The sequence below is a fragment of the Pteronotus mesoamericanus genome, unplaced genomic scaffold, assembly GCF_021234165.1.
Source record: "Pteronotus mesoamericanus isolate MK-2021 breed Mesoamerican mustached bat unplaced genomic scaffold, CSHL_Meso_final contig_27, whole genome shotgun sequence".
NCBI lineage: Eukaryota > Metazoa > Chordata > Mammalia > Chiroptera > Mormoopidae > Pteronotus > Pteronotus mesoamericanus.
The window spans coordinates 23,761,927-23,785,280 of record NW_026555115.1 but is presented as its reverse complement, the minus strand read 5'-3'; the positions used below and the strand labels follow the sequence as shown (position 1 = coordinate 23,785,280).

Here is a 23,354-nt window from a genome sequence, read left to right as displayed (position 1 = left end):
TAAAACCTTTTAACCATTTCATTGCAGTGTTCATAGTCTTGAGTAATTAGGAACCATCTTAATTTTCCATCTTGGGTGATTCATTAAGCAAATCATAGTGCATCTATATAGTGAAATATTATATAGTCATTATAAATCACCTTGTCAGAGATCATAATGCATATAAAAAAACCTGTGTTTCCAGCATGACCACAATTTTGATCATACATATAGAATAAAGATTAGAAAGAAATGTACAAAGAAGTTAGGAATGTTCTGGGTGATTTTATTTTTCTTTGCATTTTTTTTGTTTTATACATTACTTCAATGATATTTTCAATTGAAAATCGGAAACAATCCCAGTTAAGTATTATTTTTACAAAAATAAAACTGCATCTATAATTAGAAGAGTAATGTGATTTTTTTTTTAAATGGCAAATATGTGCTTGGGCTTTTCTTATGTGTCCAGAGCCTCAGCTGTTAGTACATATTGTGCTGAACTTTCAAATATCTTCTTTTTGTCTGGAGACAAGAGGGCAGCTGGTGGTTGGCTGGTCTGGAGAGCTAAGAGGACATGGGAGAAGCATTTACCCAAGTCCCCCTCCTTTTTTTTTGTCCAGTGAAAAAACATTTGTAAGCAAGTATCATCTGCACTTCAGAGATTTCCCAGTCAGAATCTCCTTTCCTTGCTCTGTGTCCATGGAAATGCTATAATTGCTGGGCTTCCAAAATATCCATTTTTAGATATTTTTGTAGTAATAATATGAAAGTCAAATTAACAAAGGAATGTGGCCAAGATAATCATTAGCTCTTCATTAGACAGCTTACGTAAATGCCCATTTCCATTTGTTCCTAACCTTGTTAAATCATTCTTTCACATTATTTCCTGTTCCAATAGGCACACACACATACAGGCACACAGGCACTCACACATACACATGTTCCCCTAACCACCCAGTCTGGAACCAAAATTAGATCAGTCTTCAAAAGGGAATGATGGCCTCAGACAGCTTCATTCACAATTTCAGTTTTCAAACTGTCATGGTGTTTATTTAAGAAATAAAAGTTGGTAGTCAATGCCAAAGAAAAACAATCTCTTCAAATTGAAGGAGGGGTGGTTCACCCTGTGGAGTGGGTGCTCCTATTGACATCTCTAGGAATCAGTCAAGTGTATCAGCGCAATGGCTGCCTGAGCTGTGCAAATGCAACAGGCAATCACCAGAGACCTTATGATTTCCATCAACCTCCTAGTTTCTCCCTCCTTTGTGCCCTGCTTCCTGCCTTTCCAGTTGCCCTTTACTCAGGCTGTCTCACTGTGCAAGCGAAATAGGGTCCATGGGCTAGCCCCTCCTGAACTCACTGGCTTCACTATTAGAGCTAACCTTATATAGGGCATTGAAATGCTCCCTTAACTCTACCCCTGCCAAGGTTCTGGAAATTCTCAAATTAGGCCCATTCTTTTGGATGTAGGATTTCTGGCCACAACCATATTTTCTCTGAGAATAATAACATATCAAGCCATCTAAGTGTATATGTCAGCATGAACCAAGTAACCATTGCCAAGCAGAGAGCAGAACCTTGTGCAAATGGGTCACCATACAGGTGCATTTCATCGAGAAGAGAGGTCTGGAAGTGGCTGAAACATGAGATTCTTTCTGGAGAGCAGGTGAGTTGATGGAGAAGGTGCAGTGCTAACATGCTGGACCAGTGATTTTCAACCAGTGTGTCCACAAGAATTTTTAAAACATGTTATACCTTACTTTAGTCAGGGACACTGACCTCTTTTCCTCTTAGATTGTCAAATAAAAAATGACAACAGCCAATACAACAATAGCCATCTGGTGTGATTGAATCAAAATTATACCTATTTTTTTATCATATTGGAAAATATAATATATTTTTTGGTGTGCCACAGACTTTTAGTAATTAGTTTATATGTGCCATGAGAAGAAAATGGTTGAAAACTGCTGTGTTAGACTATAGATAATCAGATGGTAAAGGGGAACCAAAATGGAGAACAGAAGGAAAAACCATGTGGTTGCTTCTATCAAGCCCCCTCACCCCATAATTTTACCTAGTTCTGGCAATTATTGGCTTGTGATGGCTTGAAGTGAGACTGGGTTTCATTGGCTGTCTGATAATTAGTAAATTATTAACAAAGTGGCTCTCTAATTTGGATATTTTTCAAAGCAATGTTCTTCAGGGATAAGTCAGATGAACACCTACACAGAAGGAGTCCTACAGGACATTCAGGTACTAGAAAAATTACAGCCTAAGAAACAGAGCATTGACCCTTGGTCATAGTTTAGTGACAATGATATTTGTTCTGTCCACTTTATGCCTTAGAGTCTGCAATTTAAGTGTGCTGCAACCAGAGGGTGACTGTGTGCATGTGGTTTTGTGGAATTTCAAGTAGCCTTCTACTTTCTACTCAAGCTTTCCAGGTTGTAATAGTACCTTAACATCGTATCACAATTATCCTGAGACTAGTGCTACACTGTCAGAACTTCGGATGTCTTTTTTTTTTTTTTTTTTTATTAATTTATTTACTTTTTAAATACATTTGTCTCTGCCTTCCCCCCCCCTTTCCCTTGCCCCCTCCCACCTTCCCTCCCTCAGCTCTTCCCCTTTGGTTGATGTCTTGATGTCAAAGCTGTGACTGCAGTGTTTCAATTTAAAGTGGCATTTCTATTACTGCCTTCTTTGTTATCAGTTTTGAAGAGAAACCACAGCATGCTAGAACTAGAAGAGATTTTAGAGACAAGCTAGAGAAACCACACACACATGTACACATACATACACACTTCATTTTACATATGAAGTAATTGAAGTAAAGTAGTTTTCCCCTGGTCACAGAACTAGCCAGACAAGGGCAGAATCAAGAATTTTCTTCAGTAAATATCAATTCTATTTGAGAATTTTTTTCCCTCCAAGCTTTTTGGTTGTTTGTTTTGTTTTGTTTTGTTTACAAAAGGGAAAATAGAGAAAGATGTCACTGACCTTTTTGTCTCTAGTGCAGCAATCTCCTTCCCTATTTCTGAATCAAATTCTCTTCTATAACCAACAGTTTTGACATTTTGTTCTCTTGAAGGTTGACCTTCCTTTCCTTACCAGTATGCTAACCACTGGGCTGAGCTGCATCTAGTTTTGTACTGGATTGTTTATTTCTTGGCTAGTTTTCCTCAGCAGTAGGTTTTAACTCTACCTTAGACAAGGGGTTCTTTATAATATTGTACAATATAGGAACTCTGAGAAGTCAGTTTCAATTCACTAATCAAAGAACATTTGGAAGGAGGACTCATATTTCTAATGATATTGACTTCAGAGGTTAGTGTGTATTCTCAGATGTCCCTAGTCTTTTTGTTGATAACTGTGCTATCTCATATATATGTGTGTGTGTGTATGTATGTGTGTATATACACACACATTTTTATCTGTGACTTTCCCTATAATTTAGCTGCATGACTTCTAGGAGTGAGTGTCATGAGGCACAGTGGATTTCCTCAGAAAGGAATGATGCTTTTATCCCCTAGACCTGCACCAGAGGTGTTCAATTTTTTTTTAAGGGGTGGCGGGGAGAACCTCCAATTGATGAAGCCATTAATATACCCTAAGGGTGGTACTGAGAACCAAATTATCTTAAATAAAACAAAATCCTCAGGATACCTATAAACCTCTTTTCTATCTCATTCCTGTATCAGTGAGTGCCAGACTTATCCCAATTAGTCTTCAGACTGATTGCCTGTGCTCCATTGAGATACATGTTTATTTTTCTTCTCTTAAATTATCTGCTCCATATCCACAATTTTCATCTCTCTTCACATTTCTCTCACTCCGTCTTCTTTCTTTCCTTCCTTCCTCCCTTCCCTCCCTCCCTCCCTTCCTTCCTTCTTTCCGTCTGTAGAAATATCTGAACTTTCCAGCCTCTAGGCCTTCCTTAGACGTCCTAGGAGAAAGCAGCAAAAACTGAAGAGAGGGGTCCAGCTCAACCTAGCATATCGAAGGACCAAATACATTGTTGATCTTTTACCAAATTCAGATTTTCCCTCTGCCTGCTAGTGGGAACTAGGGATGGCTTGCATCAAAAATATCTTTTAAACATAATGATATCTAGCACTTACTATATGCCAGGCACTGTTTCTAAGTGATAAACAGGTAGAGATATCTCACTTATTTGTGAGTGCATAAACACAGACATGTAACACACATACTTGTATATATCCACTCAGTAATCTTTACTGCTTTGTGAGGTTAAGCACTATTATTATCCCCATTTTACTGATAAGGAAAACTGAGGTACAGAGGTTATATAGCTAATATTTAGTAGAACTGGGGTTTGAATTTTTAACCACTATGCTATATTGCTTCTCTATACAGTATTTTTTTTTTTCAGAAAATTCATTAGCTCTTACCCAAGGACTTCAGCACAATGAGGAAATGGTTTTGCTTGCTAGGTAAAATGACAGCCAGAAAGTATGAAGTAGCATTAAGCTACAATGACCAATATCCTGAACTTCCTGATTTCATACTGATTTGAAATAAGTACGTTCATACTTGTAGGAATATATATCCCAGCTTATGTGGTCTGGAAAACTTGTTTTGTGCTTTTATAACAAAAAGTTTATTTGTAGAGAAAATAAACAATTACAACCAACTTGCCATCTACTAAATGACAGAAATACTGAGTAATAATTTGGTTATAGGTCCCATCACAATGCTATAGACTTATTAATAAGGCTGTATATTTATTTAAAGCATTACTAGTAAGTAAGTCATTCAGTCTTCATAGTCTTTGAAGTAAGTGGAATGCTTCTTAGTCTTCCTATTTGGTAGATTAGGAAGCTGAGGCTTAGAGAGGTTCTCATCTGTCTAAGAAGGACATTCTTTTTACCCCCTTATTCTCTACCTCCAGGGCTTATTAATCCTGTTAACTCAACCTCTTCTGCCACATCTAGGGCCTCTCCTGACTAAAGGACAAATAATAACTTGTCTAAAATATGCAGACTATTTTTTCTCTTTATTATTTCTTTTTTCACCCCTCATTACAAAGGCCATACCGTGATTTACCATATTAAACTAAATAGATGAAATAATATTCTCAAGGTGGATATTTATTCATGTTTTTAACATATAGAATGTCATAATCAGAAAGTAACTAACAAATATGCTTTTTCCAGCCTATTTTACACATGAAACCACGGTGATAAAAGGGTACAGTGATTTTACTCAAAGGCACCACAAGTTATGGGAAGAATAGAGCCAAAATCCATGTCTTCTGACTCCATCTATTAGTTTTCTCTCTCTACTGTTTTTTTTTTTTTTCTGTTAAAGCCCTGAATTTATCTTCCTTGCTAGACAGGTAAAGATTCCTTGTTTTTAGGCAAACATCAGACTCATCTTTCCTTCCATCACTTACAAAAGTGCTCAGTAAGAGTAGTTAGAAGTGAAGCACTGTGACAGGCTACTGAAGACCTAGTTTTATCAATAGCATGAGGAAGAGCTATAAATAAATGAGTTTTCAGTAATTCAGTTAACTCTTCATCATTTTTGGTGCTTATTCTGTTCAAAACAGTATACTTACCTATTTCAAAGTCATCTGACTAGTAATGTCGTCCTGACTGCATTCATCAGTTCAAATATCATGGGGGAAATGTACTCATACTGAAGTTGATATAAACTATATACTTAGCATTCAAATTTCTAACCAACCTAGCAATCCTGCAAAGAACAAAATGATTTAACACAGCATATATTTCCTTAGTTAATCTTCATTTGATTCTTATTGAACATCACATTCTTTTTTTACTTATTTGCAAAATGATGCTAAGTTTCTAAGAATTTGACATCTAGCTGCCTGGGGGAAATATGCAGAGCCCTCCCACTCCTCCTTTCTGAAAGGTGAAATGATATTTGTTCATCTTAGTCTCCTGTTCTTCCCAGTCTCTCAAAGATGAGTGATCTCCCTGCTCTAAGATTACAAGTTTCTCTGAACCTCAAGGAAACTATCCTTAGGGAATGCAACCCTAATGGAATAAAATTAGCAAAGATGGATAATGAATATAAACGTAGAAACACAAACTGTTTCTACGTGACCCATTAGTGTGCTGATGAGAAGGCTAATCTGACATTGCACAGACTGGTTGAAGGTAGGTTGTATGAACCCTAGCCCATCTTTCTTGCCCTTGCCCCAGCACTGGTCTCACTTGTCTGCCCTGAGTGGAGTCTCTGCTCTCTCCCCACAGTTGTGGACATGGATGGAAGACCTTCAGAAGGAGATGCTGGAAGATGTCTGTGCAGACTCAGTGGATGCGGTCCAGGAACTAATCAAGCAGTTCCAGCAGCAGCAGACTGCCACTCTGGACGCCACGCTCAACGTCATCAAGGAAGGCGAAGACCTTATCCAGCAGCTCAGGTCAGCGCCTCCCTCCCTGGGGGAGCCCAGCGAGGCCAGGTCAGCATGGGCAGTGCTTTCCAGTGTGAAATGCCTCGGACTGGACGCGAGATAAGTCATGTCCTGGTCTTGGCTCAGCCACAGCCAGTTTTGTGGTCTTGTGTGATCTTCAGTTTCTCCATCTGTCGGTTATAAAAATGCCTGCACCATATTCAGCTTGAGTTTAACATGTAAAAGTAAATAGAAAAGTTCCAATGTTCCAAAGCATTATTTATCCTTCATGATGTTATTCAGCAGTTAATAAATAACATAATTATAACAAAAATGAACAATGAACAGAAAAATAAATAACATCTTCATTAAGAATTATGGCATATTTAGTCATATGGAGAAAGGCCATTGTGGAGTATAGTGTTCTTTGGCATCTGATCTCAGGCTGAACTCCAAAGTCCATCACCCCAGTTGGCAAATGTGACCAAAAATGGTTGGCTATGGCCCATGAGAATGTAAAATGTGTGATGTTGTCCCACTGTGTTCTTCATTACCCACTTATGACCTTTCTACCATTCCTTGCTGCCCAGAAAATGAAAATCCTTCTGCACCACCATAAACAAACAACGAGTGAGGGAATTCGTGTCTAAAACCTTATATTCATCTAGAATCATCCACACCATTGCCTCCTTTCTGTTGGCATTAATACCCAGTTTTCTGTTCCTGTCAAGGGTACTGACTCCTCAGATAAAGTCTCACGAGGTCTTGAGCAAGCTCCCAGCAGCCAGCCCTGTGCCCAGGTGCTGTCTAAATAGGATTTGATGGTGCTAATGATGCCTGCACACAGGGACTTGTTCCTATCCCAAAATCACTGTGTTGGGACCTCTGCCAGCTCTGGACAGAAATAATCTCATCAGCAAGTCCCCGGCCAGCCCTGGGGCCTGAGGGAATTACTTCAATTGAGAAGGCTTCTTCCCCCATATCAGTTCTAATTAAATAAACAATGAGAACTTACCTTTCAATGGCCCAGGCATGTTCTTTGGTTGAAAATTAATTATTTCTATTCTAAATATGCACATGAGATGTTCTGAATCTTCCTGTTGCATACTAACAAGACAACCCCTTTCCTGTGGTCCCCTGATTCATCTTCATAAATAAATAACACATGACAATTTTGTCTGCCTACCTAGAAAACTCCACTATTATTTTTTTACTAAATGAAATTCCATATAGTAGGTAGTCGCTTAACCTCTCTGGGTCTCAGCTGCTTCACCTGTGTAATTTACTAGGGACTCACTTTAAGAGATGGGTCAGCTCTGGTATTTTGTGATGGCTGTGTGTTTTCTCTCCAGATACTTTTCACAAGTCTGTGGGTCGGGGTCTATGGAGAGGCCTCTTGCCCTTAACAACTGCCAGCCTTGCACAATGCTCAAAGGCAGAAGGCTGCTCAGAGATGGTGAATGCAGTGATGTGGCTGATGCCAGTTCCACAAGTTTAAGTTCCATGGATTTCAGAGAGGACCATAAGTCTGTGACCAAGACCCACTGATGACCATTTGTCTCCCCACTAGCCTGACTCTAGCCTGTGCTCTCCTCCCTGATATCAAGACCAGTCAAAGATAAAAAGAAGTAAATGCTCCCAGGGGGCCTTGGCAGGGTGCCTCACACACACTGGGGCGCACGTCTTCTCTAGGTCTGGCTTCCCATCATCTCTGTGACTCCTAGTGAGTGTGACACTGATATTGGTGCTGTGAAAAATGGCCTGAAATTATTCTCTTCCTTCTGGAAGATGCGTGATGGAGAAAGATTGAGAGAAGCTGTCAGAAAAACAATTATATCCTCCCAAAAGCAAAGTCCTCAACAAATGCGTAATGCATAGTATTGACTACATCTTTTGCATGCCTTCATGATCGGGGTGTCCATGCGATGGTGGGGTTTCATGCCCAAATAGGCCAGGGTTATGAGGCAGAATTGAGAGCTGTCTGAATGATAGAAGGAGATGCTCTTGACAAACTGACCTTATACTCTCTTCAGAAACTGTTCAAGCTCAGATACCATTGCTTCTGAGATAAATACAGGCTATAAGGACTGGTTTTCTGAAAGCTTGCTGATGTGAGGATTCAAAACTAATGATTCCCACCTTGCCCTCTGACATCTTAAATTGTAAAAGAAAGCAAGATGTCACAAGATAGTGAGTGTGCCCATTTAATTCAAGTTTTAGGGCTCTAGCTTATTGAAGACCCTGTAGAATGTTAACTCTTAATCTCCAGTTTTCCTATTATAATGATCTCTTTGTAAGTCTCACCACCACCTCACTTCTGAACAGGTCAATATGTTTATCTCTTGGTTCCCTCTACAGTGTGTCACCTCCCCCTGGGACTTTGGTATAGACTCTCACCGCTCAGAAAGCATACTCTCCCCCACTGCCCCTCCTGCTATCTTCCTGGCTGGATTCATCCTTTTCTTCTAATGCCCAAATCAGAAATTGTCTTCTCTGAAACCTTGTTGCTTTCCCAGACTCTTGTGCCCTACCCTCTACTCTCCACAATTGGGCCTATGCCCCAATCAGCACTTGATATTTTTCTTGTGTCCTTTCAAGATTAATAATCATTCATGTGTCACATTCCTGGTCACAGAGCACATTCACACATACTGTCTTATTTAACAGCAAACTGAAGTGATCAGGGCAGGGATTCTTAAGTCCACTTTACAGGAGGCAACTGGGGCTCAGAGAGGTCATTTCACAGGGCTATTAACCCATGTGCATCAGAGTGGGGACTTAATCCAGGCTTGTAGCCTCCAGGTCCCATGATTTTCTAACTACAGCTTGAAGCCTGTGTAATCTCACTAGCCTATAACTTCAGCATAGCATTATAAAGTGGATGAATAATTTTGGTACCATGACCTTACATTATTTTAACAACAATCCTGTGAAGTAAAACTAGGAAGAGTTTCTTATTATATGTCTTTAATTTGTTTATTCTTACACATTGTGTTTAATGTGTCTACTTTTATGCATGTGTATGTGTGTATTAAAACTCTACATATTAGACTACATATCTGCATGGAATCATTCCAAATATTTTATGCTTTGTAGAGCCCTTTCTTATACATTATTTCATTTGATCCTTTTCACAATTCTATCTAAGGAACAGGAGAGCAGCTAGTCTTGGAGCTACTGTACTGTGAACCCCAAAGAGAATACATATATCTCTGGTTCACCCACTAAGCAGATAGTGCCTGGCTCACAGTAGGACTTTGATAAATGTCTGTCAATTGAGTGACTCAACTAATTCACATTCACCTTGTTCAGAAGAGGAAGGCCCCCTGCTCCTCTATCACTTTTAACATGGCAAGGCCCCTCCCTTCTTTTCTCCCACTCTGCCACAGGGACTCAGCTGTGTCCAACAACAAGACACCCCACAGTAGCTCCATTAGCCACATTGAGTCAGTCCTGCAGCAGCTGGACGACGCCCAGGTGCAGATGGAAGAGCTCTTCCATGAGCGGAAGATCAAGCTGGACATCTTTCTGCAGCTGCGCATCTTTGAGCAGTACACCATTGAGGTAGAGATGGTGGAGGGGAGTGCTGGGAAGGGGACAGTCATGGAGAGTGCTGGGGGGCCCGTGGAAAGGGCTGCTCCCTGGCCAGGGGGCTGCTCCAGGGTCTGGGAAGGTGGAGTTGACAGTAGCTTAAGGGTACATTTAAAGACCCACAAATTCACAATCTGCCTTGTTTATTCCTTCATCCCTCTTACTTCCAGTGCCAAGTAGAGGTTCTCTGTTTTACTCTCTGTCTGGGGATAACTTCATTGAGAAGGTTTTTGTTGGTGTGCTTTGGACCCTTGGTATTTTGGTTCCTGAAAGACCATGGAGTTGGCTCTTAGCGGACTGAGGTAGAGTCCTTGAATTCTGAGTCTTCAAGAGTAGGTAGGTTTTAAAAATGGGCTCCTCAGATGACTATAGATCAGAGATTAGATGACATCACACATCAGCCAGGAAGTCAGGAGCCACAGGAAGGAAGACCTGTATGTATCCTGAGTTTGCTTTCTGCTTATTAAGAAAGTAAGTCTGTGCCCTAGCCAGTGTGTCTCACTTGCTGTGGCTAATGTCATCCTGTAAACAGAAAGATGATGTGTTCAGTTCCAGTCAGGGCACATGTCTGGGTCACGGGTTCAGTCCCTGGCCAGAACATGTGTGAGAGGTAACCAATCAATGCTTCTCTCTCCCATCAATGTTTCTCTTCCTCTTTCTTCCAAAATCAATAAGCATGTCCTCTGAGAGGAAAAAGAAAGAAAGAAAGAAAGAAAGAAAGAAAGAAAGAAAGAAAGAAAGAAAGAAAGAAAGGAAGGAAGGAGGGAGGGAGGGAGGGAGGGAGGAAGGAAGGAAGAAAGAAAGAAAGAAAAGAAAGAAAGAAAGAAAGAAAGAAAGAAAGAAAGAAAGAAAGAAAGAAAGAAAGAAAGAAAGAAAGAAAGAAAGAAAGAAAGAAAGAAAGAAAGAAAGAGAGAGAAAGGAAGAGAGAAGGGAAGGAGGGAGGGAGGGCAGGAATGAGGAAAGAAGGAAGGAAGGAAGGAAGGAAGGAAGGAAGAAATACTGTGATAAGGCCATTTGGTGGTCATCTCATAGCTTCCTCAGGTCATTCTGAAATGCTCAGAATTGGGTGTTCTGGTATCGTTATATCCCCTTTGTGACACCTATTAATAATGTCCGTCCCAAATAATAGCCTCCTTTTTGTTTTTTGCTTTGAAACAGTAACTAAAGCCAGTAGGGTTTCTGGGGTGTGAGGAGTATTGGACACTTAGGTGCTTTGTCCTTTTCAGGGATTGCAAAGGGTTAAATTAAAAGCACTGGCCCCTCTTTGCTCCCAGCTGGTGTGGTATAAGGGAAATCCAGTTCTCTATCCATCATTTTTTTAAATTTTGTTTTGCATTTCAACCTTCTTCTGTGAGTTGGGATTTCTGGGTGTCTGGAACTTATCTTTCCAACAGTAACCATGGAAGCTTTTTTGGAACTGGCTTGGAAGGAAAAGGTCTTTTTTTAATGTTGAAAGCTCTAATATCCCAATCCCACACAGGACTAGAAAACTGTCCTGGCAACAGCTACCCCTTTTTTCAGTCCTGAGACCAAAAATGTTTATATTTAGAATCAAAACTGTGAAAAAAAAAGCAATCCTAAAACAGTCTTTCCTGTCCCTTTCTCTCAGGCGATCTTTCTCTTCTCATATTCTCACCTCTACCCCTGCCTCTCAGGAAGCCACTGCAGTTTCTTGCTTAAAGATTTCATATTTTAAAAGGTTCTTTCTGGATTGTTTGTGGGACAAAGGAAAAGATTAGTCTAGATTTGACTATCCTTTTAACCTATTCCATAACTTTAGGTGAATTGATTTATACTTTGTATTTTTAGTTTATTTTGAATCTGTATTGACAGGATTTCAGGTGTCAAGTAGTAATAAACATATATTGAAGGAACACTTTAAATGCCAGTGGAAAATTAGAGATATTGGCATGCAGCAAAGAGTGAACATGTTAGGCTTCATAAAGGCAGGTCTATAAGGGCAATAAAGAAAGGATAGAGGGGGTGTGAGTTATTATTCTTTGATAACTAGGTGTAGAACTCACAGAAATAAATAGTGGTTACATTCAACGGCAGTGGGGCAGATCCCAGGCTCTCCCACCATCCTTCCTCAGCTCCATTTCACCGACAGGGCATGAATATATCCAGGAGAAAATTATGTTAGCAGGTGTGGTGATTTTGCCATTGTATTCTTTATTTACTCTTCTGTCATTCTGGGTCCACACAAAAGAATGTTTAAGGGGAAGGAAACAATCTGAGAGTTGAATGTTTAAGAGTATTTCATTAGGTGGCTGTGGTTTTGAGGTCAGGATTTCTGGTTTATTTCTGGAATGCATCTGTTAGCTTCACTTTGCCACGGACCGAACACCTGACAGCAGCAGGGGGCATCACCAGCGTGTACATGCTTGCACTGATTCTGGGAAATCCATTTTCAGTCCAGAACAAGAATCCAAAATATATGTTCAAAACAAAATCCTTTAAAAAAAAAAGCTGACTGTAAATTGAATGGATCTTATTTAAATGTTGCAGTGTAGAAGCTTGATATTTAAATTGTGAATTTGTATTTCTCAGCTTTTGTCTATACAAAAATTCCCCCTCCCACCCTGAATCCTGGACAATAACTTGGGCAGCTGATTATGGATGCAATAGAGAAAAAGTAGGGGGAAACTATGAGAGTCTAATAAAATGAGTAAGATTAAAATAGTGATTTGCCTGTGCACCCTCTGGTTTAGGCCATGCAGGGGTCTTGTCCCTTGTTTTGGTTGTGTCCAAACCTTGAGGAAATGCTGCATTTATCTTATATTAAAATGGAAATCCTGCCAGACATCCGGCCAAGAGGTATAGGTAGATACATTTTGCCTCCCCACACAACCAAAGGACAACAACAAATTTAAAAACAAAAACAACACCAGAACTTCCAGAAAACTGAACTGTATGGAAGTCTAACAACCAAGGAGTTAAAGAAAAAGCATTCATCCAGACCAGTAGGAGGGGCGGAGACAGCCAAGGGGATAGAACACGTAATAAGCCGGGACCTGGAGGACTGGGCAGGCGAGTTGGCAGCTGGTGGTCCCACAATTGCATGTGGACAGACCGGGAGAACAAGAAAGTGATTCAGACTGTGCAACCCAGGGTTCCAGCATGGGAAAAGAAAGCCTCAAAACCTCTGGCTGTAAAAACCTGTGGGGGTTGCAGTGGTGGGAGAAACTCCCAGCCTCACAGGAGAGCTTGCTGGAGAGAACCACAGGGTCCTAGAATGTACACAAACCCACCCTCCCAGGAATTAGCACCAGAAGGACCCATTTTACTTGTAGGAAGCGGGGGAAGTGACTGAAAGCTGGCCAAGAGCTGAGCAAGCAGCATCGTTCCCTCTCTGACCCCTCCCCCACATAGAGCACCATAATGCAGCAACATGAGTTGCCCCACCCTGGTGAATACCTAAGCCTCCACCCCTTACAACATAACAGGAGCGCTGAGACAAAGAAATATGACCCAAATGAAAGAACAGAGCATAACTCCAAAAATAGAACTAAGAAATGAAGAGGTAGCCAACCTATCAGATGCACAGTTCAAAACACTGGTAATCAGGATGCTCACAGAAATGGTTGAATATGGTAGCAAAATACAGGAAAAAGTGAAGACTATGCAAAGTGAATTAAAGAAAAATATACACGGAACAAACAGTGAATAGAAGGAAACCTGGACTCAAATCAATAATTTGGAGCAGAAGGAAGAAATAAACATTCAACCAGAACAGAATGAAGAAACAAGAATTCAAAAAAAATGAAGAGAGGATTAGGAACCTCTAGGACACCTTTAAAAGTTCCAACGTCTGAATCATAGGGGTGCCAGAAGGAGAAGAGGAAGAGCAAGAAACTGAAAACATATTTGAAAAAATAATGAAGAAGAACTTCCCCAATCTGGCAAAGGGAATAGACTTCCAGCAAGTCCAGGAAGCTCAGAGAGTCCCAAAGAAGTCAGATCCAAGGAAGTGCATACCAAGGTACATCATAATTACATTCCCCAAGATTAAAGATAAGGAAAGAATCTTAAAAGCAGCAAGAGAAAAGGAGATGGTTACCCACAAAGGAGTTCCCATAAGACTATCAGCTGATTTTTCAAAAGAAACCTTACAGGCAAGAAGGGGTTGTAAAGGAGTATTCAAAGTCATGAAAGGCAAGGACCTACATCCAAGATTGCTCTATCCAGCAAAGCTATCATTTAGAATGGAAAGGCAGATATAGTGCTTCCCAGATAAGGTAAACTTCAAGGAGTTCATCATCACTAATCCCTTATTATATGAAATGTTAAAGAGACTTATCTAAGATAAAGAAGATCAAAACTCTGAACAGAAAAATGACAACAAACTCACAACTATCAACAACTGAACCTAAACACATACAAAAACCAACTAAGCAAACAACTAGAACAGGAACAGAATCACAGAAATGGAGATCACATGGAGGGTTATCAGTGGGGAGGGAGAGGGGGAGAAAATGGGGGAAAAGGTACAGGGAATAAGAAGCATAAATGGCATGTACAAAATAGACAGGGGGAGGCTAAGAATAGTATAGGAAATAGAGAAGCGAAAGAACTTATATATACAACCCTTGGACATGAACTAAAGGGTGGAGACTGCTAGTGGGGGGAGTTGCAGGGAGGAGGGGAATAAAGGGGAGAAAAAAATGGGACAACTGTAATAGCATAATCAATAAAATATACTTTACAAAAAAATGGAAATCCTGCCAAACCTATGGAAAAGTTCTGCTTCAAGTGAGATTTTCAGAAGTTATTTTTGAGAGTGATGAGATTATTTCAAACACCAGCCAGTGTTTCACTGTGGGATGAAGAGCAGACATCTAGAGAAGTTTTAGAATGTGAATCTGAGGGTGGTTTTTGTAATAAGAAACATGTCAGAGCTGACATAAGGCAGGGCAGGGGCTGTCACTGCAGGACCTGGAGCATGGATTTCTTCCCTAAAGGAAGGAATCTGGGGGACATATTTGGAATTCCTGGGGATTACCAAAAACCAGGACAGGCCTGCTCCCATGATATCTGGAGATCTAAGCATGGCTCCTTAACTGTATCACTGATGACCGAAATGGGCTAATTAACTTAAGAATTAAGATAATATAGGAGTTACTGCTGCAATTTCCTCCTACTGAGTACGAATGGTGTATAGGACTCCCACAGTGAAACCTGGGATGAGGTCATAGGCCACCCCCAATAAGAGTGAAATTTATCCCAAATGGATTAGGGAAATGTTCAAAAACGAGGATTACAGCTGCATCCCTGACATACCTTTTCAGATGCCGTGGAGAGTAGAAAAGTGACCTGTAGATGTTCTATGAAATGTTTTCCTGTAAGGTCAGCCTCCTCTATGAAAAACATTTCATATAAAATGGTTATGATAGCCCCAACTGGTGTGGCTCAAGTGGTTGGGTGTCCTTCCACAAAGCAGAAGGACACCGGTTCAATTCCCAGTCAGGGCACATGCCTAGGTTGCAGGTTCAGTCCATAGTAGGGGCACGTAAGAGAGGCAACCTATTGACGTTTCTCTCTCACATCAGTATTTCTCTCCTTCTTTTTCTCTTTCCCTCCCCCTCTAAAAATAAATAAAATATTTAAGAATTGGTTATGATAAAAGATATATTTCACCAAATGCAAATGTTTATTTTGTAACGGTAGGAATATGGGTATTTTTTTCTTGTTTTTGATGCTTCCATGCATTATTTTCTAGAATTAATCAGAGTGATTATAAAAAAATAAAATAGTATTTTTAGAAGAAAGAACATTCCAGTGGCCTCCCAACTCTTCTGATTATGCACCTTCTCAAAAAAATAATTGTGAACTTGCAGCTTCCTATATTTACATATATATTAGTGTATCAATTATACATGTTTTACCATCACTGACTACTAGTCTCAAAACTCAGCATGCCCTTAAGGTGAAGTTTTGCTTTTTTATTATAAGCTGTGGTTCCATACTTCAAAGAATCTTATGGATCATTTCCAGTTTTGGTTGGTTTTGGTTTTTTTTGGCCTGTTTTCTTGACAGATCTGATTATATTGTCTTTTTTGTTGTTGTTGTTTCTTTGCCCCATAATGTGGCTGACAAGAGCTCAAAGTTCTTTTGTGCCTTCATGATTAGTATTATCTTCGAGCTGCAGTCTTTGAGGAAATTTGTTAAGCCATGTGTCTTTTTAAGGTTTAGTTAAAACTAGATAATAGGTAAACCTATTGAACTGGACACATGAAAAGAGCAATAATTTGAAATATGATGGAAACAACTGAACAAATGAGCCACAATCAGCCCCTCCGCATTGGGGTGCTCCCATCATCCCTGCTGAGCCCTCTCAGACCGTACCATCTGCTCTGCTGTCTGACAGTGAAAGTTTAGGGAAACTTCCTATCTTTTTCATTGGTTTGATCTAATATGTATGCATGTAATATAATATATGCACATATGTATGCATATTTATATACAGAGAATTTTTCTCTCTGTTATCAATGGGTAATCTTGAGCATCCCCTGGATGGGCATACCCATGTTGGAGAATACTAGAAATGACACCAAGGAAGATACTCTAAACAAGGGACTTTATGAAAAATGGATCATAGTTATGATCTTTCTTTTAAATCTCTGACTCTATAATCGCAAAGTTTGCTGAATGCACCTGAAGGTTAATCTGTGTAATTAACCTGAGTAAGGAATGAAATAGCCAACTGTAAATTTATGGGATCCACTTTAGGATAGGTTGGGGCCAGACAGAACCTAGGACAAAATGGCCTTCAAGAAAGAAAATTCCAGAGAAAACTGATTGTGATTTACTGGTGGTTTCAACGCTTTAATTGGTTGTATGCAGAAGTCCTTAGAATTTTATATTTGAAAGAGATCACTCAGTCAGCCTCTTACCTGATAGAAATTCAACTCAATAAACATTGAGTGAGTGCCTACTATGTACCAAAAACTATTTTTGGCATTGACAATACAGTCCCTGGCATTAGGGGGCTAGCTGGGAAGAAACACAGAAACAGAACCGTCATGCTATGGTTTGATGAGAACACGGAGGCAGGAATGCCTAGCCTTGTCAGGCTGTCCACGGAAGGCTTCCCCATGAAAGCACACCTTAGCCTCCCTGGAAGATGCCACCCAGCCTCTACCAGAATATTTCCAGAGCCCAGAAGAAGGGGGCAGGGAGGAGGGGAGAGACAAGAGGGAGCTCAAGGTTTCTTTACCTTTCTACACTTTGGTTCTGGATCTGCTCTCTGGAAAAGCAGGACAAATCTGCTCCCTCTTTTATTTGGAAGCCTGAAAAATGTTTCAAAATGGTCATCACAGGCCTCTCTCCCTTTGCCTGAAAAATGTTGAGATTGTGGTAAGTTATTTCTGCAGTCCTCTCTCTCCAACCCTTAAAATTGAATGAGTCTTTCTCTTCATTGTCAGCCCTTCGCTGTGCTACATATTTCCAATTTAATCACCTCTTTCTGGATGTGACATGGTTTCCAGACAACTGACTCTCTTGGTCCCTTGTTGCTGAGGGGAACCTAGTTAGTCGTGCCTTAGTAGACACACACCTGGATGGGGCGTGTTCAGGACACTGGTGCTCTCCCAGTGCAGCCCAGAAGTTAGCAGTCTTTTCAGTGACATCATCACCTGTCTTGTCTAGGCTTGTACTCTCTTAAAAGCCCCTGGTTGCTCTTTCAAGGTAATTGCTTCACATATGCTTTTCTAAAATTGAATTTATTGGGGTGACATTGGTTTCAGGTGTACAGTTCTATAAGGCACCTGTATATTGTATTGTGTGTTCGGCACCCCAAGTCAAGTGTCCTTCCATCACCATTTATCCTCCCTTTACCCTCTTCTACCTCCACTCACCCTCCTTTCCTTCTGGTAATCACCATGCTGTTCATGCTGACTTTTTAATTAACCTAAATAAAAGCTTTTTATGTATTTTCCCTCTCAAATTTTACATTTTTTGTTGGCCAGGTTCTTCAGCCTATCAAAATATATTTGATTTATTATTGCTGTGGCATGTGGCCATTTGAAATCTCACCCAGGTCAGGCAGGGCTTCACTCTTCTCCCCCAGTGACACAGAGCCACGGGGCTGCACAGTCATTCTGTTGACGATGGATCATTGAAGGGCCACATCATCTCAGTTCGGCTTCATAGCTTTTTCTTCCATAGATGCGATGTGAGAATCTGCAAAGCCTGCTGTTCTCTGTGTTTGTAATGTACCTCAAATCCACCAACATAGTAACTGTATCAAAGAAGAAAATGAGATCTGTTTGAGCCAGTCTTTGTGGATTCTTCCTAGGGCTCACTTTAGCATTTTCTAAATGTGCCCAGATCTTTGAGAAGGAAATGCAGGATAAATACAATAAAGGAAACCAAAGTCTTCACAGAACATTTATTTGATAGTCTCTTCTAGACTTTTATCAAATTGGTTTTTCAGAATCATTGGGAGATTATTCTTCCATCTTTTTTTTTTTAAGGATTATTCACACAGCTTAACTATTCTGGCAAGTCACATTTTTCTTCTCTTTATTGTATTTTTTCCCATTACCATTTACTTCCCCCCTTATTACTCCCCTCCCCATACAACCACTACACTGTTGTCCATGTCCCTGAGTCCTTTATCCTTATTACTAGATCTCTCCACCTCCTGATCCCCCCATAGATGTCAACCTGCTTTCTATGAGTCTATCTCTATTTTGCTTGTTAATTCAGTTTGTTTGTTAGATTCCACATATGAATGAAATCATGGTATTTGTCTTCTCTGACTGGCTTATTTCACTTAGTATAATGATCTCCAGGCCCATCCATGCTGTTGCAAAGGGTAACATTTTATTCTTTTTTACTGCCGCAAGTTACATGTTTTTAGTAATTTATTAAAGATCCTTGAGGAAAACTTTCGTATCACTCTGTAATAGGGTAGGTCTGGGGCTAGAGACCTGAAATCAGGTTACATTATCAAGGTTCAAATGCTGTATGGTTCTTTTCTCTGATAGGGGTGCAGGGGATTCAGCAGAAGGAAAAGAATGTAAGCTCCAGTACAAGATATTTAACTTAGAGGGAAGAAAAAGATTCTGACATTAAAGCATTGATAAGTACCAGAATGAGTAAACAATAGATACTGTAGGAGCTCTTCAAAAAAGAGAGATGTTTGGAAAACAGAATAGATTCCCTCAAGTCTCAAATTGACTAAGAAACAAAGATAAGGATAAAATAGCCACTCACAATCTTCTTAAGTCAGTCATGATTATATCAAAGATCTTAGTTTTAAGCATGATAATAATGAAGAAAAGTACATGAAATTGGTCCTGAAAATTATTCAGTTATCTAAATTATCCAATTGGAATAGAAATTAGGGACCTGGACATTGAACTCATCAATTATAACATGTTGCAATATGTTCTTACACTTATGTTGCCAAAAGTTAACAACTGAATGGATTTCTTTACTGCCAAGTCCTTTTGCTTTTTCAGAAAATTCTTGTTATATTCCCCAAAGGTCTTTATATAGCTACATAAAGAGATATTTTGGGAGCATGTGAGAAGCAACTGATCAATGTTTCTCTCATACATTGATGTTTCTCTCCCTCCCTTCCCCTCTCTCTAAAAATAAATAAATAAAAATTTTTTAAAAAGAAATACTTTAACTCTTTAGGCAAATTGTGTATATTTCTAAAATAGGGAAATGCTATATCTTTAAAATAATCTGTATTAAAACTCACTAATTTTATCATTTTGTAAATTGATTAACAGAAAAGAATTTTACATTATATTCTTAGACAAGAAGAATAAATAACTATGACAACTTAGTTTATTTCAGTTTTACAGTGGTAACCTACCTTGATATACAAACCCATTATAGATAAAATAGTTCTTCCCAAGCAACTGGACTGTCTCTCTCGCTGTAGTATGTTTTTCTCTATTATCCACAACTTGTAGGTCAGTGAAGAATATTTAGCTTTCACTTTTCTCATCTTAGTAAAAATAATGACATCATAAAATAGCAATATGCTCATTTTGCAATTGATAGCCTGTATATTTCATAGCAATCTCGCCACTGTGAAATGCCTTGGACGCTTCCCTCCACTCTTAGTTGGAGTGGGCTTAGACCTTAATGTGTGTAACATATGTGATATAAGAGGTCTATCCAGAAGGTATCCAGCCATGTAATATGAAAAATAGAGACATTTATTGAAGAAGATACAAGAAACATTGTACATAGGACAATGATACCTCAGTTCCCTTCAAAGTAAACACCTTGGGACCTCACACAGTTCTCCCAGTTGCCATCAGCTGCCCCATCGTATTTTCCTGAATCTCATCAATGGCCTGAAATCTCTTGCATTTCAAAGGTGATTTTAGTTTTGGGAAAACCAGAAGTCACAGGGCACCAAATCTGGGCTGTAGGGGGTGCTGAGTCATATGGGTGATTTATGTTTCACCAAAAAACTCTGCACGAGACATGATGCATGAATGGGTGCATTGTCGTGATAAAGCTGCCTGTCCATAACTGTGGCCTTCTGAATCACTTGAATAGTTTCCATGGAGGAATGTTGAAGCTTAACAAAAAATTTGATGCAGATTCATTGCTCTACTTGCTTAGTCATTGTAAATGCGACAGCCACACATTACCCATGCTCACTCAGTGGCGTCTACCACCCCCATTGACTAGTACAATGAAGTCATCATTGTTTCCGCATTGGAAATCCAGTCCACTCTCCTTGGCTGCCAGCTTACACTGACGTCGCGCAAACCATTCTTGTTATATTAACAATGGCTGGACTTCTTCTGGACAGACCTTGTATATACACATACACATATATTACATATTCATACATATATACATCTATATCCATACATATATGTATATGGGAAACCAAAAAAATGGAATTATCTTCTGGAGGGTGGGCCCTTTGTAGTACAGGCCCCCCCCCTGCCCCGCTAGGTGAGTGTTCTGGGAGCCCATCTGTATCAGTGCACCAGCTGGCATTGTTGTGAGAGGCTGCATTCTGCTTCAGTGAATTTTTTTGAAGGTTCTTTCAGTGCTTTTCCCCATTTCATGATGGGTGATTTATGAGTGCACCTGCCCACACCATGCTGAGTGTTTGGCAGTTTTTAACCAAAAATGACATGATCCCCATGCCCCACCCTCCCTATTTACCCAATATCACCCTCAGCAATTTTTTTTTTTGTTTACCTGGATGAAAAAAGTCTTCAAAAGGAAATGCTTTGCCAATGTGAAAGATGTGAAACAAAAAATGGCAGAAGCACTAAAAGGCATCAAAATTGATGAGTTCAAAAACTGTTTTGAGCAGTGGAGAAAATGTCTCAATGAGTGTATTACATCAAATGGAAGTTACTTTGAAAGTGACTGAAGTTTAAACACGTAAGAATAAATGCACAATTTCTTAAAAGTAAATTCCATTTTTGGGGGATATATACAGGGTCTGGCACAAATAATGCCCCTTTTTTATTAAAAACTTTTATTACAAAATCATAAGCATGTAATTCTGTAACATAATAATATCACACTCAAGCACACCACATGACATTTTAGGTGAAATGTTCAAATTGCTGTCCACCTCATGTGAGACATTCACATACGCTATTAACCACACTCAAGCAAGCTTTACTTCTGCCAGTTCTGCCAGACCCTACACACACACACACACACACACACACACACACACACACACACACACACACCCCATTTCCAAAAAACCAGTATGGCACAGTCATCACTATAGTATTTTGAGTTGACTGCCTGGTCTTGAAATCTGTTTCACTAACTTTACTAATTGTGTGGCCTTAGAGGCAAGTTACTTTCTCATTTTCCTCATATGAGAAATGGGGACAAGAATAACAATTCTTGACCCATAGGGTTATTAAGGGTTAATGAGTTAACACATAGAACATGTTTAGCAAAGTTCCTGGAACTTAATAAACACTTAATATATTGTAATTGGCATTAGTATTATTACTAACAATGTATTTTCATATATATTTGTCTCCATATTTTAAGCAGTTAAATATCCTATCTTATTCTTCCCCATTGCTTCTCTCTAAACTTGTTACTGAATCATCTTAGGCAGCCCCTGAGTGTTCATGAAGCTGGTGTGAGAAGCAAAGGCATCGTTCTTGCTACACAGAGGGCAGGCTACGTGGTTCTCTGCTGAAGCTCTCATATCACTGTTCACACCCTAACATCGTATTGCAGGTGTGTCTCCAGTTCATGACAAAGGGTCCTAGGGGATCAGAAAATCCTAGATAGGTTAACATCACCTTTCTACTAAGTAATTTGCCAGAGTCAGCTTTAAAAAAATTACCAAACCCTTAAACAAAAATATCCTATTGGGGGAAGGCTGTGTGTTTTTTTACAAGGGTAAATCATTCCTGGCATTTATATACGGTAACAAACACACCATTAATTTATTGATCTATTCAAGGTACACATTAATTTAAAAGGTTCACGTAAACTAAAGAAAATGGGGTTATCATGGAGGTGTTTTTAGAGGAAAAAAACAGGAGAAAGGTTAAATGGGTACTTCTCTGAAGTGAGAATAAAAAAAAAAGATAGCCCCATAATCAGTTCTTGTGTTAATGGGAGAGATCTGGTTCTTCTTGCCAATGCTATAAAGAATTACAAATCAGCCAATCTATTAGCATGCAAACAGGGTTTATTGGTGGGCCTTGCCAAGGCTGGGTGGGGTGGTAAAAGGCATCAGTTCAGGGCAAAGCTGGTTAAGGGTGGCAAGCGTGTGCCAGGTCTTTGTTCTGAGGACTAATATAGTTGGTGGGATGGCGGTGAAGAAGTTACATATTGATTGACAAGTAAAGGTGATGCCAGTTTTCCCAGGGGGATCTGACTACCAGACTTAGGCGTGTGCAGAGGTTTATTAGCCTGAATCCTTATCTTGCTCCAGACCCCATTTGTTCATCTTGTTGTAAAACAGATAGGTGACAGGGGGCAGTTAATTGAAGTTGGGGCAGTCACCCAAAGTTATTTTGGGGCTCTTTCTGTAAACACTAGGGACTTCCTCATAAAACAGATAGTGACCAGAGGCTAGCAGTTAGCCAAAGTTGTTTTATGGGCTTCTTCTTTGGACACTGTGGACCCCCTCATGCTCCCCCTTCCAGGCCTTGGGATGAATACACAGTTTCGAGGCTTTCCTTCACAGATAGTGGAAATGACACATAGAATTTCAAGAACTGCCCTCCTCCCATGTCAGTGTGGTGTTTCCTGTGGTGCTGGAACATCTGGCAATATTACCGGACCGGGCTCAGGACTGCTGAGTTAGTGGGTGAGATACATCTCCTTCTTCCTCCCTACCTTGGTTTACTATCTATTCTACCTAAGTGCTAAAAGGCATCACCTTGTAACCAGGATGCTAGATGCTGGTCAGCAACAG

The 23,354-nt window shown here is 39.8% G+C and overlaps 1 protein-coding gene across 3 annotated transcripts in view; it reads left to right on the top strand.

Moving 5' to 3' along the window:
• Positions 1–23,354, top strand: part of KALRN (kalirin RhoGEF kinase) — a 721,333-nt gene that overhangs the window by 392,485 nt on the left and 305,494 nt on the right. For all 3 annotated transcript variants that reach the window (XM_054575198.1, XM_054575190.1, XM_054575189.1), the window contains exons 12-13: positions 6,222–6,430; positions 9,751–9,925. In XM_054575198.1, coding sequence (XP_054431173.1) covers positions 6,222–6,430; positions 9,751–9,925 — 384 coding nt within the window. The remainder of the gene's footprint in view (positions 1–6,221; positions 6,431–9,750; positions 9,926–23,354) is intronic.